General features: G+C 45.5%; 3 protein-coding genes across 6 annotated transcripts in view; 2 read left to right on the top strand and 1 right to left on the bottom strand.

The window, feature by feature from the left end:
* Positions 1-1,770, bottom strand: part of LOC132452717 (dnaJ homolog subfamily C member 13-like) — a 45,740-nt gene extending 43,970 nt beyond the window's left edge. The window contains exon 1 of the mRNA XM_060045477.1: positions 1,584-1,770. The gene's annotated coding sequence lies outside the window, so the exon portion shown is untranslated. The remainder of the gene's footprint in view (positions 1-1,583) is intronic.
* lztfl1 (leucine zipper transcription factor-like 1) lies at positions 248-10,933 on the top strand. 3 transcript variants are annotated; one of them, XM_060045482.1, is made up of 10 exons: positions 4,423-4,729; positions 5,003-5,127; positions 5,417-5,611; positions 7,146-7,203; positions 7,447-7,518; positions 7,628-7,693; positions 7,967-8,044; positions 8,376-8,552; positions 9,434-9,537; positions 9,673-10,933. In XM_060045482.1, exons 1-10 carry the CDS (start codon positions 4,727-4,729, stop codon positions 9,689-9,691), a joined length of 897 nt encoding a protein of 298 aa, XP_059901465.1. In that variant the 5' UTR covers positions 4,423-4,726; the 3' UTR covers positions 9,692-10,933. The 3 variants fall into 3 exon arrangements, with proteins under 3 accessions (XP_059901466.1, XP_059901463.1, XP_059901465.1); XM_060045483.1 differs by lacking the exon at positions 4,423-4,729 and adding an exon at positions 248-605 and having other exon boundaries at positions 9,434-10,933; XM_060045480.1 differs by having other exon boundaries at positions 4,422-4,729; positions 9,434-10,933.
* A 1,874-nt stretch (positions 10,934-12,807) lies between these two features.
* LOC132452719 (C-C chemokine receptor type 9-like) lies at positions 12,808-17,801 on the top strand. 2 transcript variants are annotated; one of them, XM_060045478.1, is made up of 5 exons: positions 12,808-14,001; positions 14,149-14,198; positions 15,757-16,275; positions 17,075-17,633; positions 17,683-17,801. In XM_060045478.1, the coding sequence occupies exons 2-4, from the start codon at positions 14,154-14,156 to the stop codon at positions 17,609-17,611; spliced, it is 1,101 nt and encodes a 366-aa protein (XP_059901461.1). In that variant the 5' UTR covers positions 12,808-14,001; positions 14,149-14,153; the 3' UTR covers positions 17,612-17,633; positions 17,683-17,801. The 2 variants fall into 2 exon arrangements, with proteins under 2 accessions (XP_059901461.1, XP_059901462.1); XM_060045479.1 differs by having other exon boundaries at positions 12,816-14,001; positions 17,075-17,658; positions 17,733-17,765.
* The last annotated feature ends 1,584 nt before the right edge of the window (positions 17,802-19,385 follow it).

Genomic DNA, 19,385 nt, shown 5'->3' with positions numbered 1-19,385 from the left:
ACCTCCTGGATGGAGACGCCGGCCTGCGGAGCCAGGAGTCTCAGAGCTATGGATCGGCAGCCTCTCCCCCACCAGCTGCAGGATGAACGCAGCCCAGAGAGGAGCAACGTACCCGGACACACTACAGACAGACACTAGGTCCGGTGCCGGTCGGAGCACTTTAAGTCTGTGGACGTGGAGAAGGTGATTTATAAAAAGATCCAGCCCTTTCCAGGGGGTGGGGTCATGTGACTGACTGTCCTTCCAGCTTTTAGCTCCGATCAATACATCGCTTTATAAAAGGTCTATCAACAACCGGAAGGATATGTGAATTCTAGGGCCATGTCATATGCTGCTCGAGACCTGGTTCACACTTTCAAAACTAGCTCTGGTGTTCAGCGAACTTGGAAGATCCCTGGGTTAAATCGATGTGAGAGAACAGAGATCCTAGTGTGACTTACTATGACAAAGACTAGAATCATAGCGGCCATTCGTCCTTGTCAACTTGCCTTGAAACAGATTTTAAATGCAAACTAGCATTGCTCCGTGCTCTGTGCCCTACTGGGGAAAACATACACCATTTCACCACCAGACAAATAGACGGGCAGGCTGACTGATGATGAATAGTGAGTACATGACAAACAACAAACAAGGAAATCCAGTGCTTCATTGTTCCCACAGTGTAGGATATATGTTTGGCTGAATGTGGTTAAAAGTCATCATAGAAACCAATAGCAACGTCATTGTGCGTAGAAACGCTTTTGGTGAACTGAAAAGGCTTTAAGTGAAGCTTTAAATGCCACAGGCTACGTGGTCGACGTTTCTGTCGCCATCTAATATGCATGTGCAGCAGTCTATTGATCAAATTGACATACTCTGTTATCCCTCTGCAATTCCGATATAAAGTAGTTAATTACACAGCTGTCAATGTTTTTCTGCGATCCGCCTGATCACAATTGTTCTGAACAGAATAGTTGCTGCAAGGGCCATTCATCACAACACACAGAGGTGAACCAGGTAACGGTATGAAAGATATTGAACTCATATAGAAGCCTTATCGCGTACCTATGATATCAGGGAAAACATAATTCATTTGGATCAATCACCTTATAAATGATCTGAACACGTGACGTCCAATGTTACGGTTGTGACAGACCAACGGAATAGAAAAAGTTGCATTACAACTCGTCTTGAATTCTCGTTTCCACACGTATATATCTGCAGCCACAATCTTCGTCAACACCTATTTGACGTTATGAGCTGTCAGATATGACCACCAAGCGGGGGACAGGGTGATCTCCTGGCTCCCTGACACGGACGTGTTACCCACCAGAACCACTGCACCGCTTTCCTAGCGCTGTGTGACGTTAGCGATATATGGGTCCAACATGGCGAGCAATGGTTCCGTTATTCCTGTTTGTTAAAGGCTTAGCAAGGGAGGGGGGCCCTGTTGAGAGACCCGAGTGTCTGGCTAGCGGGTAGCTAACCTCCTAGCTGGGTCTACTATGGCCAGGCTACTGGGTCCTAGCAGCGGGACTCGATCAGTACGCGCAAACATGGAGGAGATCCACTCTTAGCAGAGTGTCATTCGAAAATGCATTTACCTGCGCGATCCTTACAAAATAGAGTTTGTGTGTCCGTCCACCCAGCCCCCGCCCTCCTCCGAGTGTGGCTGGTGCCGTTCAGTTTTCCAAAGCCGATGCTGAAGGTGTTCAATTACGCCGTCTTCCCTCCTGGACTCAGGACGCTGCCATGTTCCTGATACCAACAGTGTGCCAGGGCGCATGCGCGAGGCCCGTCTGTCATGCGTCTGTCAGCTGATTGGTTTGTCAGGAAGTGGAGCCGGCACGGGATCTGATCTCGAATCGGCTCTTATTTTAAGACATGCCAATTGTTGCTATTGATTAGTTGTAGCGGCGACTGACCCCGAATCAGTGTTATTTTTCATACTGTATATAAGTTGTCAGTGGAGCCATGCTAACAAGAAATGAGCGGTTCAAATGGGCGCACCCCTGCTTTTGCAACATGAGGATAAGGAGGATAATAGATTATCTACTTTGTTCACCAGATAATACGTCCTTTAAGAGGATCCTCATATGTTCAGTGAAAACCGACCCGAGTGTTCACGTTAATGTGTCGATTTTATTATCTGATTTAAAATTAATTAAAATATCACATTACAGGAAGACAAAACAAATGTACGCAAAATATAAAATATACTGTTTGAACACTATTTGATTAAACGTTCCTATGCCATCCTCGACACACATGTCCTTTTGGCCGTGATTTCCGACGCAACTGATGTATTTTAAGAGAACCGCCCAATATACACCCTTGTAATACACACATGATTTTATTTAACAACTTTGCATAGTCTGAGTTGACGTGTGCCATTTCAAAAACAGGACAACTGCGTCCTCTGGGGGTGAATCTCCTACACTGCATCAATGCCCCACTCATCCTCAGCCTAATTCCCAACTTTAAGTGCTGTAGCCTACTTTTTTAATGTTTACATTTTTGTAAATGCTTTGAGGCAATTGATGATTTCATGAGAAAACTGTATTATTCCTGATGAAATGCACAACCAAAGTCTTGGATGTGAAATTTAGACAATTTTACAATTTCATTCATACTACCAAACCATGACTTGAAGATTAAGCTACACACATATATTATAGATGGTATTTCCATAAAAATGGTAAATGAAAGGTGAAAAAGAAAATGAAAGAAAAGATAAGATGAAGTTTACTGATATCTTCACCTCAAAACCATCAATGGATTTATTTTCATTTGTGGGAGTGGGAGTCACTTTTTATATTTTTACTTTTGTGGGCAAACAAATTCATTCATAATCTAAAGTAAAATCCATAATATGCACTCATTCAAGAAAATTGTAGACAGATTGAGATGAAATCCGCCGTTAAAAATCTGCATCTATTTGAACCAAAGCAGTGTTGATGGAGGGGTCGAGAGACCCCCCGAAAGTTAAAGATGAGACCGCTAGTGATGAAGAGCACATTAAAACAAAACCTTCCACTCTGCTCCGCCCTAAAACAACAATAAGCGTAGGTCTATAAATAACAGTTAGTCGCACCTGGGAGAGAGAGACTCACCGCGATTGAAGATAGAGCGGAAACATCTTGGCCTTTTCTGTTTAACCGAGGATGTGAAAGTCCTGCCCGTGTGTGTGGTGTACGGAGGGTATAGTCACGCTGTGAAACATCTGATTCAGTAGGCTACCATGCGCTGCCCGTTAGTGTAATCCAATCAAAGATAGAGCGTGATGGGGGGGGGGGGGGGGGGGGGGGTTTGTTGGTACACTTCTTAAACAAGCGCACCAAGAGGAAAGGAGGAGACGCCACGGACTGCAACTGGACCGCTATTCTTTATTTGGGTCACATGCACTCAGTTCATCTGGAGGACCTCCTGGCGGCTCTGCGCTGTGGTTTTGAAATTCGGAATAAAGTTACTAACAAAACGTAACAAAACCTAGCCTAAATGGTTTACGTAGATTTTGGCAAGCTTTGTAGTATTTGGCAAGGGGCAGATTAACATTTGTAACATAGCATAACATTATAACAGTGTATAGCCTAATAACATTTACCAGATGGTAAATTGCATTAGAGTTTCAGTGTGTGTGTGTGTGTGTGTGTGTGTGTGTGTGTGTGTGTGTGTGTGTGTGTGTGTGTGTGTGTGTGTGTGTGTTCATTATAATAAAGAATTATATTCCATTTCACCGTTTCAATGACCTTCACTGGATCATATAAAACACAGTTAGGCGCTAACATTACAGTTCTCAAAAGTGACCTTTGAATAAAATAAAACAAACTCTTAAGGTGCATTCTAAAACAAGGATATTAGATTAGAGGCGTTTTGATTAGATTACCGTCATGTTTTTGTCATTGTGTTATCTAACATAAAATATCCAACAACTTCACCAGGCAGAATGAATACGAACTTTGGTTATTATAATGATGATTATCATTGATAATAAAACAACATTTCAATACCATCGTAATATAAATTATTATATATTATAATGTAAAACATATATTATTATGCTTATTCTTTTGAGATGCTGCTCTTTACCTGAGAGGTAGACCTTTAATATCGATAAAAAAAAACATTTTACTATTTTTTATATCTGTTTTAAGTGTAAGTGCGTTTGTTTTGCGGTGTTGATGTGATCCACGTCAAATACTATTTTCTGTCACACTGTTGATAGTCTCGCAAAGCCAGACCAAACTACAGCAAGTAGAATGAGAATACACTGTTGATAGACTTTTTCTGAATCTGAAGTAGACCTATCCGTACAATATGATCCGTACAATATGCCTACTTCATGGCTATCAAAGTTATTTGGCGGTAATTTCGATGTGACATCACGTTGTACATGCGCGGCGTTGTGCGTTAACAAACGGATGGACTTCCTAGCGAACGTAGTGCCGCTGAACGCATCCCTGGTAACCAAGGCAATGACGCCACCCCGTAACCAAGGCACGCTCTGAAGACACAACACTGGACAGCACGGCTAGCAAATCTTCGGATAATCTTCTAACATTTCGACCAAGCCACGTTTAAGCATTGGACCGATTTAAAAATTAACGCCGTTGTTTCCGAGCTTTCCTCAGGCCACACGTCTAGCCCCTGTTCGGTCTCTCAGACTAAGTTCATAACCTGAATTTCAGTGTTTTGAATACGCTCTACCTGCAAGCTAGCTAACGTTAGTGACATAGCGTCCAACACCATGGTAAGTATCGTCCATCATTCGTGCCTTTCGATATATCTCCTGAGTGCATTGACCTAACCATGCACGCACAGACCACTTTTCTAATCATGTCGCTAATCCTCTAACCTTAAATCTCAACAGTTGACATAGTCCATACTTCAAGTAGTGTATGCAGCTTATCTGAACAGGGCCTGCAGCCTGTCGCTAGGAGAGCCCCACTAAGTTCAGCTGGAGCCACTTGTAGCTGCACAGTTCCAATGTGGTTATTGTCACTGTGTTTCTCTCCCTGTGCAGGCTGAATTCGGGTTTAATGAGCACCACCAGAATGAGGTCATCAGTTACATGCGGTTTGCCCGTTCAAAGAGAGTCCTGAGGCTGAAGACCATCGACACTTGTTTTGAAGAACTCAAAGACAGCAGGTGCTTTATAGGTCAAACGCCAATGGATATAATCCTCAATATATTGGGTTTATATCGTTTCAATCAGTGCTGTTACCTAATGGGTCATGTATGTGTAATGTATGTGTTCTATCTGTGTCTATATTTGACTGTTTGTGTTTTGTACTTGCTTGTGTGTGTGTGCGCGTGTGTGTGTGTGTTTGTGTGTGGCAATTTGGCCTGTATTGCTTGTCTGTTTGTGAATGTATGTTGTATGTCTGTGTATATCGGATGCGTTGGGTTGGGTGCATGCGTGTATTGTGTACTGCAGGCTGGTGGAGGAGACGTTCACGGTGGATGAGGTGCGGGAGATGCTGGAGGGTCTGCAGGCGGTGGTGGGGGGGGAGGTGGAGACGGAGCTGATCAACACGGCCCACACTAACGTGCTGCTGCTCCGCCAGCTCTTCTCCCAGGCTGACAAGTTCTTCCTGCGGCTGCAGACAGACATCTCCGAACTGGAGAACAGGTGGGGAGCTTGGATCGAATAAGGATGCATGTTGCTTGCTAACTGGAGGTTACTAACAACTGGAGAATAGGAGGAGTGCGTGAACGGCATGAAGCATGCTAGATGTTCTGATGGCTTCCTTGGGGGATGTTTGTCGCAGGCTAGTTGGAGGGATTTTGTCTAGCTAGCTAGGTGGATGTTTTTAGTTCAGTAGGTGGGGTCGCCATTATCTGCCCCTGAAACCAACCGGAGCGAAGCAGATGAGGTAGTGCAACAAAGAACATTGTGAACAGGCCTAGTTCTGATCCTCAAACTCCCCTACCATCTTCTCCTCTCCAGCCTCCCCCACCTCCTTACCCACCTCCTCCGCTGCAGACCCTCACCTCCTCCCTGCACCCTTTTCCTCCTCCTTCCCCACCTACCCCTCTTCTTCCTCCTCCTCCCCCACTTACCTGTCCTCCTCCTCCTCATCCTCCTCCTCGTCCGTACCCTTCTCTTCCTTCTTCTCCTCGTCCACACTCTTCTCCTCCATCTCCACCCCCCCCCCCCCCCCCCCCGCCCTCCTCACCCTCCTTGTCGCCCTGTCCTCCTTACTTGAGCGTAGCGGCAGCTGCATATAACCCTGAGAACAGTAGCTGTGAGAAAGTGTCTTTGGTTGCGGAACCTCTGGGCTGTCGTGGGTGTGTTGTCACAGGCCCTGCGTACGCCCCTCGCCACAGAGCTACGTGCGGTGAGCACCGTTTTGGGACCACATAAAGCTCAACATGAACCTGCTGCCTTCACCACAAGGGTCGGCCCGTGTTCATAGTTTCAAACTGTCACTGCGTGGGATGGATGCTGCCTTGTTGTTTCCTCCCTCGGGGGGGTACATGGGACTCCCCGCGGTGAAGTCATGGGTTCGGAGAGGTCACAGAAGGGCGCTTCATGAGATTCCTTCGTGCAGAACTAGCTAGATATACATTTTACTGTTTGGAGTTCAACCTATTCAACACACTGGCCTGGAGTACAACTTTGTATTGAATTGGTGAATTGTTGCTACTTATATCCTACTTCTATGCCTTATATAACTCTCCTTAACCTTAACTCCTTCTCTAAACACCTTAAACAATTTACTTCAACATAACTAACCCAAACTTTAGCCCTATTTGGCCTTACATTCCTAACTCAAACTAACTGTCAACTAACTGTAAAACTTTATCCAAGTAACGGTAGGTAGCGTTACCTAACCAACCCTATCTAGCCGTACTTAACTAACCTTAACCTAACCTAACCATGCCAATTTAACAAACCCTTTACCCAACCAACCCTTCACCGGATTAACTGTAACTCAATCTATCTAACCCTAAGCCTTTACCCAAATAACCTTTTATAACTTAATCATCCTTGCCACACCCCACATCATTATATTTCTCTATCCAAAGGACATTATAAAGAACGTCAAACCCAAATAACATAATGTAAATGGTACATTGTAAAGTAAGACAAACTTGCTGACAGGTTTAAGAGGGAGTCCTCCTTAAATGACTAATTTGTTCTCACGTTGTTCTTTCTCCAGGGAGCTGCTCGAGAAGGTTGCTGAGTTTGAGAAGACTGACTTTAAAACCACTAACAAGGTGTGTACCCCACCCTCACACACGTGCCCACACACACATGCACACAGACACACCCAGACGCATGCACTTACACACGTACACAAAAATAAGAAGAAACGCAAGCAAACATCACATAAAAAGAGACAAATCCAATCCTCCAATAGGACACAAGACATTACATTATAAGGGCTGACTGTAATAAATATAACGTAATAACCTATTATGTATTTATTCATGACTTATTGCATGTTATTTATCCCCAAGGTGAACCAGGAGAGCAGTAAACCAAGGCTAGTGCCTCTTAACGAAGGGGGTGTGTCAGAGCTTCTGAACAAGGTAAACCCTGACCCCCGCAAACTCAGGCTCGGAATCTGGTTCACCTTCATATTCCAAATCATATCAACGCAGCGTAATGCAACACCTGTCTTCCTACCACGCTCTCCAGGAGATCACAAGACTACAGGAGGAAAACGAGAAGCTGAAATCCAGACTGCGGAACCTGGAGTCCCAGGTGGATCCACACTCTCTCCACGCCTTGTTTGTTTGTTCTTTTAGCAGTAGACCTATTGAGCCGAGTGACAGCGGGCTGTTAGACCGGGGATAGGGTAGGGGCTGCATCCTGCTGCAGGATGCTGACAGGTAGAATGCAGACTCTGGGGTCCCAACCAAGTACTTTTAGCCACTCCCTCCACTGTAATATCCCCGTGTACCCCATTAAAGTTAGAATACACTCCTAGTGTTACTGCTTTGATGATAATTCAGTGCTGTGCGTTGTGTGTTCCAGGCCATGAATGTGTTGGATGAGAAGACGAGGGCCGAGCGAGCTCTGAAAGACCTGCAGAAGGTCCAGGGAGACCAGCAGGTACCCGTCCTCCTGCCCTGTCCCTGTCCCCCCCCTCCTCCTCTCAGTCCTGCCTCCTCCCTCCCTCCATGGTTTACATTTCCTGCTTTTCAAAACGGTTTCTCTCCTTTGTTTTCTTTACATGCTATCTTCTACAATGTTTTTGCGATGGTATAAGCCATCGCTAGTTGATTGACCAGCTTTTATTTTTGTTTGTGTGTTTTTAAGGTTGAATTTTACTTTAACGTTTAGCACCAAGATGGCCGCCAGGTTAACAAGGCCCATGCCCTGCTTGAGACGGAAAATATCTAACCATAAACATAACCAGCCGTGTTCCCCTCCCCGCCACCAGGGGGCGACGCGGGAGCAGGATCTGAGCAGCCTGGAGAGCACGGTGGCGGCCCTGAAGGAGGACTACGAGCGCACGCTCAACGTGAACGCCGCCTCTCAGAAGGACCTGCAGCAGAACCTGGTGTCGGCCAAACACGACCTGCTGCGTGTCCAGGAGCAGCTCGCCATGGCCGAGAAGGTCTGACCACCGACCCCCGCTACCTGACCCGTCAGCCCCACTGACCCTCCAACCCCACTGACCCTTCAACCCCACTGACCCTTTATCCCTGACCTTTCAGCCTCTGCCCCATTAACATATGTTCATAGACGCCGGGATGGCATTATGATGAACGTATACGCCAATTCTGCTCAATATACGATCTATGTAGACTGAGCAGAATTGTATTCTATTAATTTGTTATTATAGATAATATGTAAAATATTTTTAACACGACATGCTGTAATATGAATACAAATATGAGTGAATTCATTGAGTTCATCAGTTGAGAAATGTCACGATTATACAGCTATTTATCCAGGAAAGCTCCCCCTTTTACTTGCCAGCCTTTCCAATACGGCGGGGACGTCAACGTACCCAAAGATCAATGTGGTGTCTATGTATGCGTGTCTATGCCTTAACCCTACACCCCACTCCCTTACCTTGTCTACCCCGATCTTTAAACCTTATCCTCCATCCCCAAATTTCCAGACGCTGACCCTCCTCCACTTACGTTTCACCCCTAATAATCCCCCCCTGAGTCGGATGCGATCTTAAACTGAGGTCCCTGTGGTCACAATATCCCCTGAAAGTATGGGTGCTACGGCCAACCCCGGTGTCCTGGCCAATAGTGCAGTTAAATCATTCCTTACCTCTCTACTTTGATAGCCAGTGTGTTTAGCATTATGGTGCATATTGGCAAGCATTACCAGTGTGTAATGATTGGTATAAAGACACATGTGAGAAATGCTACATCTTTGTATTTTTTGAAGGACAAATCTTATTTAGGAAATTCTTAAACTAATAAAGTAAGTATAAATGCTAGTACATTGCTAAAACTGTCAGTGTGTTTGTGTGTTCAGGAGCTGGACAAGAAGTTCCAGCAGACTGCCGCCTACCGCAACATGAAGGAGATCCTGACCAAGAAGAACGAGCAGATCAAAGAGATCAGGAAACGACTGCAGAGGTACGAAGGCCAATCAGATGCAGCCATACCTGAACCTGACACGGAAACTGCTACAGCCTAGCTAGCATGACGCTAATATCATGCAAGATCGCTAGGTTGTACATGGTCATCTTTGTCTCTCTGTGTGTCGTAAAGGTACGAGTCGGACGAATGAGATGCTGTTCCCCCCCTACGCAACCGACGTAGTACAACAACGGAAAACGATGAAGGCGAGCGAGGACCAATTTTTCTTTGATAAATGTCCTTACCACGCGGAACGTCTTAAAGACAAGCCCCCACTTGATCCAGCACCTCGCCACGCAGAGACCCAATGACATGAAAAGAGAGAGCGATCCTCAACATCATTTCTGTTTTGTCACGCTTTTACCAGAATTCTGTAGGCTTCAGTATAGAGAATCTCACGTGGGTTTGGTTTGGGTTGGGTGTAGGCTAGCTTTAACTAGGTCTATTTGGTAGAACTAATGAAATGAAAACCAGGCCATCCCCTGATTGAGATCCTTCCTCCTAGTGTTGGGTTAGAATAAATCTCCTTGTTCCAGATTCATTCTTAGTTCCCATTCCCGCCACAAGTACACATGCCCCCATCAGTGGTCTATGCAAATAACCCTTCCCTTTGTCCTCTCCCTGGTCTTAATCTGGATTATTCTAGATTAGTAATCCATATATTAATCCAGATCGTTCTGTCCTTTTGAAGGAGGCCTTTGTGTGTTTTATGTGTCTGCGTGATAGGTCGTAAGGGTGTAGAGAGGGGATAGTTCACCCTCTCACCACTAGGGGGTGGCATTACTGCCTGTACTGCTATAACGAATGCGTTCAGATATCAGATTTGCATTTCGAATAAAACCCATATTCTATCTCTTCTATAACACACTCCAGTACAAAACGTTTAGCTTCATATAATAGAGTCCATCTAGAGAGCTTTTTCAACAGTGGTGTTACAGCTACTATTTGGATGTATCCATGAAATGTTTACTTCTATTTCTTACATGTTTATTTTATGCCCTTCTATATATTGCATTGTATATCATTATAAAAATCGACGTAAGGAACGATAGTGATCCTGAAAGTTTGAACTTCAACGTTACCTAGAAGTTAGGAGAGCATATGATATTTTTATCCCAAAAAAAATGTATCTTGTTATTCGAAAGTGAGGTATTTGACCTGATGATGTAATGCTCTTGTGGAGTGTGATGCATCCTAGATCTTTTATTTATTTGTATCATCTGAAATCTAGGCTAACCAAGGCTGTAACCAAATTGGGGAGGAAAATAATTTCAATCAACTAAGTGATGTGTTTTGTCCATTTATTTACTTCATTATTGTGTGCAAATTATTCTTGCAGATCATTTGTCATACAAGGTTAAAGTAATGGTAATGATAATAAACCTTTGGGATCTTTTGAGAGCATATTTGAAACACAACGTATGTTAAATAGGTTCATGATGACCCTAATCCAAAATTAACTGCCATAAAACCATGCAAGACACAAACAAGTGAATAATCGTTTCTTGATTTTGCATAGATGAATTTTTGTATCTCTTACCTTATCTAATGAAGAGGAATGAACCTGGTGTGATCAACTGTCAAAATTCTCTCTCTCTCTCTCTCTCTCTCTCTCTCTCTCACCCTGCCAAACCTCACCTCCAGAGGACTAATGCAATCAGAACTGCTGTTCAGTCTGGTTCACAGACTGTGAACCAGACTGTAATTGGTATTGTTACACACTTCTGTGACTACTGATAGAGTAGACGGACATCGAAGTTCACCAGACCTGCATCAATTTACAGACAGGATCAAATATTTGATCCACCACAATAATACAAATTACCGAACGATAATAGATTAGTAGTAATTGTTTAACATGTCTTTGGTTGTAAATTGATTATATATTAGCTGCTGACCTCCAGCATACTCATAATATGCATATACACATCTTCAGAAAAGCAACACGGGTCCTTGTAGTCTCAACCTTACTCTTTGATGTGTTGTGACATCAATGCAAGGCGAGAGCAGAACTGAGAGAGAGGCTTCATTCTCAGTGGGCTGCAGGGGTTCCAGGTGTGCAGGAGTGCCTCCATGCGAAACACAGCAAACCGAGAAACACAACCAGGAAATCATCTCCTATCCTCCCCATTTTTTGCAGCTCGAAGCCCTGACAGCAGAGCGACGCCAAAGCACAACCTGAGAGGAAAACACCTTTCTGTCTATTTATTTGCATGCTCCTTTAAAAGGAATCATGCAGGATAAAGGCTCTAATACCTTGTTAAAGGTTCTAATGCCTTGTTAGCAGTTCTCATGCCATATTCATGGTTTAAATGCGTTGTTGCCTAATTAAAGGTTCTAAAGCCTCGTTAAAGACTCATGTCTCATTTAAAGTTGTCATGTCTCGTTAAAGATTCTCATGCCTTGTTAAAGGGCTTCAATGCCTCATTAAAGGTTCTAACGCCTTGTTAAAGACTCTCATGCCCCCTTAAAGGTTCTAACGCCTTGTTAAAGACTCTCATGCCCCCTTAAAGGCACCCAGTGCAACTTTATGTAAACATTCAATGAAAAATAAACATTCAATTTCTAGTCTTTTTTACACGTAAGTTTCAATAACTCCATACCATTACATATCGACATTCAAGGAGCAAAGATGAGACGTCGTTGTGTGGTGAGAACTGATAGAAAATCGTAAACAACAACAATCGCCGGTGGGGAGAAGCCATTTTTCCATTGACTGGAAGCCTGCTTTATTTATTGTAGGTTACAAAAAATAAAGAAAATGGCGGCATTGTTGTTGTTATCGATTTTCTATCAGTTCTCACCACACAACGACGTCTCATCTTTGCTGCTTGAATGTCGGTATGTAATGGTATGGAGTTATTGAAACTTACTACGTGTAAAAAAGACTAGAAATTTAATGTTTATTTTTAAGCCTCGAAAGTTGCACTGGGTGCCTTTAAAGGTTCTAACGCCTTGTTAAAGACTCTCATGCCCCCTTAAAGGTTCTAACGCCTTGTTAAAGACTTTCATACCCCCTTAAAGGTTCTTAAGCCTTGTTAAAGACTCTCATGCCCCCTTAAAGGTTCTAATACCTTGTTCAAAATTGTCTTGTCCTGTTTATGATTCCAATGCCTCATTAAAGATTCTAATGCATTGTTAAAAGTTTTCATATTTGGTCAAAGATATCCATGCTTGTTAAAGGATCTCATGTTTCCTTCAGATTCTAATGCCTTATTAAAGGTTCTAAAGCATTTTTACATATTATAAAGCTATTTTATAGGTTCTACAGCCTTGTTAACGGTGCTCATGTCTGATTAAAGTTTTCTTATCTCGTTAAATATTTAAATGCCCTTTGCAAGTTCTAATGCCTCATTTAAGGTTCTAATGCCTTGTTAAGGTTTATAAGCCTTGTTAAAGGTTCTCACGCCACATTCAGGTTAACTATTAAACCTCATTAAACATTATCATGCCCATCAACGGTAATCATTGATTTTGGCATTGAAGCCATTTCAGTAGGTTGGTGTAGGAGAGGTAGTGGTTTTAAGGAACCCTGAGTCTGTTCTTTGTACCCCTTGTCAAGCATCCTCTGGTTTCACGAAACCATGACCGTATATCATGAGTTTATAATAAACAAGTCAGGTTTTATGATCTTACTGAGTATCTTGGCTTGGGGTAGGCAGTATATGGCATTTGGTGATGGCAGATGGGGTTTTATGGCTTAACTGAGTTTCTGCTTGGTGAGGGTGTTATATGGCATTCCAGTGATGGCATGAAGGACAATATATTCAACAGAGTGCAGTGAGTTCTTTCATCAAATAGCGGTATTTTAGAGATCTCAACCCACAGCTGTGTTTGGAGATGACATTTCCAATAAGGTCCGCTAATGGTCCTGCCACTCCAACCGACGAGGCGTTCAGCTAAACCCTGGCAAGGGAGTATCAACTCAGGCAGTAACACTCACGCTAGACGTCAACGTAAACACAAAGCTCTCTCGCCATCTATACTACAGAGGCTAGCGGTGTGCAAAATAAGCGTGTAATGGGATGGTTTCTGATTTCGGGCATCACTCGTCCGTGGTGCTAAGTGCTCCACCTGTGTGCGCAGTCGTCATTTAATCGCCCAGAGCACCCGTGCGGGCACATTGTTTGTGTTCTGCTGTCAGTGTGTCTTTAGTTTGCTTTAGTCAGAGAGATGTTTCGTCAACTACAATGGCATACAGCCGCCCCCCACCCATAGTGAAGCAAAGAGGGGCTCGTGGATCTGTGAAGGGTGAAGCCAGCTGTGTTTTGGTCACAGTTTCCTGTGATGCAAGTCTTAGCAGAGACATGGAGAGGGCACGACACTAGAAGATGCTCTACTACACGTAGCACTGTGGTTACAGGGACACCATAAATACAGGAGAGGATGAGGTTCTGTCACAACCTGCCATTCGCCTAAACCAGAGCTGAACCACACAAACGTTATTTGGTCGCTGGTCGGGTGAGAAGCCTACTTTTTGGTTAATTTGGTAAGTGTAGAGTAGACCACTTTTGAGTTTTTAAGAGGTTTAAGAGGTGTCACAGAGTGAATATATGGATTAGATTTTGTGAGAATGTTTTAAATACTTGCATACTTTCTCCTGCTCAGTTAAAATGGAAACCGAATCTACAACCTTTTTCACCACCGAGATGGAAACTGTAAGTACTGCCATCAAATAAGAACTATTACAACAAATAAGTTTTGCACCCTCAAAAAGGTACTATCACATCCAATAATTTTTCTTGCATCAATAAATTGTTTACTATCGAATAAGTGCTATGAATCAAATAGTAACAAGTACTATTATATCCTTATTGCAACAAATAAGTATAATCACATTATCAAATATTTACAAATATTTAATCAAATATTATTTTTAATACAGCATTGGAGTCCATGTAAAGGCATTTTACACAATACACAATATTTTTTTATTGATACTTGTTAAACTGTTGTACTGCTGTAGTGCAGTACAGAAGTGGTTTTAAATAGACGATCTGCTTGTGTGGGTGAGACGAGGCTGTTAATCATATCCCTAAAGAGTTTGGTAGTGCATGCTGCACTCTCAATATTTTCTGACAATGCTTTCTGTATCCTCTCTCAGTGGATTATAAATTCACTGAAGATATATAGTCTATATCCAATAAGACGTCTGTATTTGTCTGCTTTTGTCATGCAACCAACTGACCAACCAAACAACATAGCAGTGATAATAACAGTATATATTCCTAAAAGTCATTCAGAAACAATACATAATGGTCTGTAGCGGTCCTCACTCTGTCCCAAGTGCATCAGAATTTCAGTTTCTAAGTTCAGTAGCTAAGCCCAGAGAAGCAGAGACAGGGAAAGGAGAAGGGGGCTACTCTTTATTCACTGAAAACAGGTTGAAAACAGCCCAACACAGAGAGGGGACCTTTATGGTCTCCATATGGAACAGTTGCTTCTCGGATCCAAAATGGAGTCTTCAGCTGTTGCTGTTGCAGTCTCTGACTGCACTTAATCTACTGGCCCCAATCTAACCTTTAGTGCTGAGCCAAACTGCTAGTGCTGGGCAAACCACTAGATTGTGTTTGTTATCTCTGTCTCACATCCGTATCAAAACATTTTCTCTCTCACACACACACACACACACACACACACACACACACACACACACACACACACACACACAAACTCGCATGCAAAAAAAAAGCACACAGAAACTCACAGAATTTCACAGTCACACAAACCACGATACAAAGAGAAAAAAAAATACAAAGAAAGTCAAAAACTTGTGTAGAATTTAGTGGAGAAGACCAATAAAGACTAACAAGACACATTATTATATCAGAATTGTTATCATACTCATAAGCTAAGACAAATAAAAATAGAGGAACAAAGAACCACACACGCAAAAACACACACACACACACGCACACAAAACCACCTCAGCAAAACCATAAACTTTTTCGCTTCTGTGAGTTGCGTTTGTGTTGGACTAAAGTTAAGAGGGACAGGGCAGGGATGTGTACTGTCTGACAGGTTGTGTCCAATGAGCCTGTTGACACCTGACGCATTCATCTCTTAGCTCCTCCAAGTTGCACGTTTGTATCCTTTGGTTGTTCTCAGTCTCACTTGGGCGCCTGTCTGAATCAAGGGCTGATAAAGGAGTCAATAAAGTTTTCTTTATTGACACGCCATCTCAACACGGGCTCTCGTTCTCCCGGTTCTCCCCAGGACACGGGCTCCGGTTACTCTGACGACTACGACTTCGGCGGGATGTTCTTGTGCAGCAAGGGCTGGGTGCGGGACTTCAGTCGCGGCTACGAGCCCACTCTGTTCCTGCTCATCTTCATCCTGGGCACGGTGGGGAACCTGCTCGTGGTGCTCCTCTACACGGGGATCCGCAACCGTCTGAAGACCATGACGGACGTGTACCTGCTGAACCTGGCCGTGGCCGACCTGCTGTTCCTCGCCACGCTGCCCTTCTGGGCGGTAAACGCGCTGCAAGGCTGGGCGTTCGGGAGACACGCCACCGGGCTGTGCAAGGCCGTGGTGGTCGTGTACAAGCTCAACTTCTTCAGCAGCATGCTGCTGCTCGCCTGCATCAGCGTGGACCGCTACGTGGCCATCGTGCAGGTGACCCGGGCCCACAACCTGCGGCGGGAGCGGAGGATGCTGTACAGCAGGGTGGCCTGCCTGGGCGTGTGGCTGCTGTCCTGCCTGCTGGCCGTCCCCGAGGTGCTGTTCGCCAAGGTACCGGTCCGCTTTGTACCACAATTCGTCAGGCTCCCCTTGCAGATGGGATTTTGGGGCAACGGTGTTGAGCTGCAGCTGATCGTATTGGAGTTCTTAGTACAGCGAGGTCATGCGGAGTGGGAGGGACAGCAAAAAGGTCCTGGCCGGACACCAACAGCTTTAGACAAATGTGTGAATAGATTTAAAAATCAAACCTGTGTAGCCTGGCAACATTAGAAAACATTTGGTTCAAATCGTCTTCTGAAGTCTCGTGACTCTCGACGTGAGTTTCGCTCCATTTCTGGATGAAAATCTGTAGCAGAACAGGAAACCACGTGTAAGTCTCCCTCTCGCACTACCTCAACTTGTTCACACGGCTCCTGCTCTGCTTCCGGTGCAGTAGTTGCGTGCAGCCACCTGAGTCTCCCCCAGAGAGGTGCTGTAGCGTGGGCCAGGTTAGGCTACGGTTAGGATACCCTAACCCCGCCGTCAGATATGGAACCTAACTAGGATATTAACCAGGATATTAACCAGGCTATCAACCAGGCCATCAACCAGGCCATCAACCAGGCCATCAACCAGGCCATCAACCAGGCCATCAACCAGGCCATCAACCAGGCCATCAACCAGGCCATCAACCAGGCCATCAACCAGGCCATCAACCAGGCCATCAACCAGGCTATCAACCAGGCTATCAACCGGGCCATGAACCGGGCTATTAACCGGGCTATTAACCGGGCTATTAACCGGGCTATGAACCAGGTCATTAACCGGGATATTGACCAGGATATCGTTCTGTACATGACTCATGTTTCAGGTGAGGAACACCCCGGGGGGGGTGACGGTCTGTGACCCGCTGCCCGGGACCGAGACCCAGACCAAGGTGCTGGTCCTGTCCCTGCAGGTCTGCGTGGGCTTCCTGCTGCCCCTGGTGGTCATGATCGCCTGCTACTCCCTCATCCTGCGGGCGCTGCTGCAGTCGCGCAGCTTCCACAAGCACAAGGCGCTGCGCGTCATCCTGGCGGTGGTGGCGGTGTTTGTCCTCTCCCAGCTGCCGTACAACGGCCACCTGGTCGTGCGGGCGACGCAGTTCGGCAACGGCAGCATCACGGACTGCGGCGTGGCGACGCGCATGGACGTGTTCGGCCAGGTGGCCAAGGGCCTGGCTTACATGCACGCCTGCGTCAACCCCTTCCTCTACGTGTTTGTGGGCGTGCGCTTCCGCAGGGACCTGCTCGGGGTGCTGAAGTCGTGCGCGGGGCGACTGGGCCCAGGGCATGGGAAGATGACGTCGGTTGCCAAGCGACCGTCTGTGATGTCCGACACGGAGACCACCGCCGCTCTCTCCTTGTAGAGCCCCCCCCTCCCCTGTCCTTGTAGAGCCCCTCCCCCCTTCTCCTTGTAGAGCCCCTCCCCTCCTTGTAGAGCCCCTCCCCCCCTCTCCTTGTAGAGCCCCTCCCCCCTTCTCCTTGTAGAGTCCCTCCCCCCTTCTCCTTGTAGAGCCCCCCCTCTCCTTGTAGAGCCCCCCCACCTCTCCTTGTAGAGCCCCCCCCTCTCCTTGTAGAGCCCCCCCTCTCCTTGCAGAGCCCCCCTCTCCTTGTAGAGCCCCCCCCCCCCACCCCTCTCCTTGTAGAGCCCCCCCCTCTCCTTGTAAAGCCCCCCCCCCACCCCTCTCCTTGTAGAGCCCCCCCTCTCCTTGTAAAGCCCCCCCCCCCACCCCTCTCCTTGTAGAGCCCCCCCTCTCCTTGTAAAGCCCCCCCCCCCCACCCCTCTCCTTGTAGAGCCCCCCCCCTCTCCTTGTAGAGCACCTCTCTCCCGTTCAACCTTCAACTCTGATTTGAGCTGTACATTACTGTAAATACACAAATATTGTGGACATGTGTTTTTTCTTTTGAGTATAAATAAAGGTTATGAAATGTATTCTATTCTATCGACCTGTAAACGGGAATCGTACTCAATTATTTCTGGTTTATAATATAGCCTACGCAAATGTGTATGTCTATTGTGTATTTAAATGGTTTATGATTTTACAATTAGATAGAGAGGCAGAACCAGCAAAGTGAACAGGAAGTGGGCCGGAGCAGAAGGGGGCATGAATGAACTCTTGAGCAGGGGGAGCGTGAGAAGGTGGAGAAGCACCCAGGTCTGTGCTGGCGTAACGAACATCTTGCGGTCACACTCCGGAGCATGTGGTGAAAGCGAGTCTGTCTGCGACACTTCGTGTCTGTCTGTCTATATATTGTCTGTCGGTGAACCCAGGCACACATTTGTCTACACGACGACGGTGTTGGTGCGTTGATGGTTCATGGTTCCCTGCAGTGGCCGAACAGGAATGAATCTGCAGTTTCGTGTGGCAAGAAGAGACAGAGTGTGTGTGCGTGTGTGGTTGTGAGAGAGAGAGAGAGAGAGAGAGACTGTTAGGGTGAAAAAGCGTGAGTGTGAGAGAGAGAGATGTGTATGCGTGTGTTAGGGAGAGAGACTGAAAGAGCGTGTATGTCTCGATTTGAATGAACTAAAACACAAGCACCTTCAGGATTGCAACACAGGAAGCATACACAGCTGGTCTTTTATCTTTCAGTATTCACCTGAAACAAAAAGTTCTGCTGTAAGTCATACTAAATACATGGAAACATTGCACCACTCCTCTGTTCCCAGCTATCCTGCGCTTGACTCTGAATCTGACCTGTGTAGTTTACCTCAAAGTCCCTTGAATGCATTGATTGTTTGAACCTCCCTGGGATGATTACATATAAACAGTGAATAAGGGTGGGTGGCTGGGTGTCTCAGCCTAGAGGTTGAACCATATCTATCTTATGGCAATACCTAGCGTTGCTCGCCTTTCCGAGACTTTAGCATCAGCTAGTCGAATGGTCGATTCTGAATTCAGACAAAAACCCACTTGGACCGTCTGAGACTGAGCTTGGTGTGGCGCTGTCGTTCTGCTTGTTTGTTTGTTTCTCGAAAACAAGGAGGCGGCGCTGGGTTCGAAATGTTAACATTGCATTAACATTTCAAACCCAGCGCAGGCTCTGCAGTTGCGTTTCTCTGGAACAGGCCCGGAGTAATGTGTATGTGTGAGAGCCATTTGTGTTCCAGCGAGGCACGTGGATGGTGAATCTCTTCTGGTG

The sequence above is a fragment of the Gadus macrocephalus genome, chromosome 23 (assembly GCF_031168955.1).
Source record: "Gadus macrocephalus chromosome 23, ASM3116895v1".
Lineage (NCBI taxonomy): Eukaryota > Metazoa > Chordata > Actinopteri > Gadiformes > Gadidae > Gadus > Gadus macrocephalus.
Note: the sequence above shows the minus strand (reverse complement) of the source record. Positions and strands in the feature narration are given on the sequence as shown.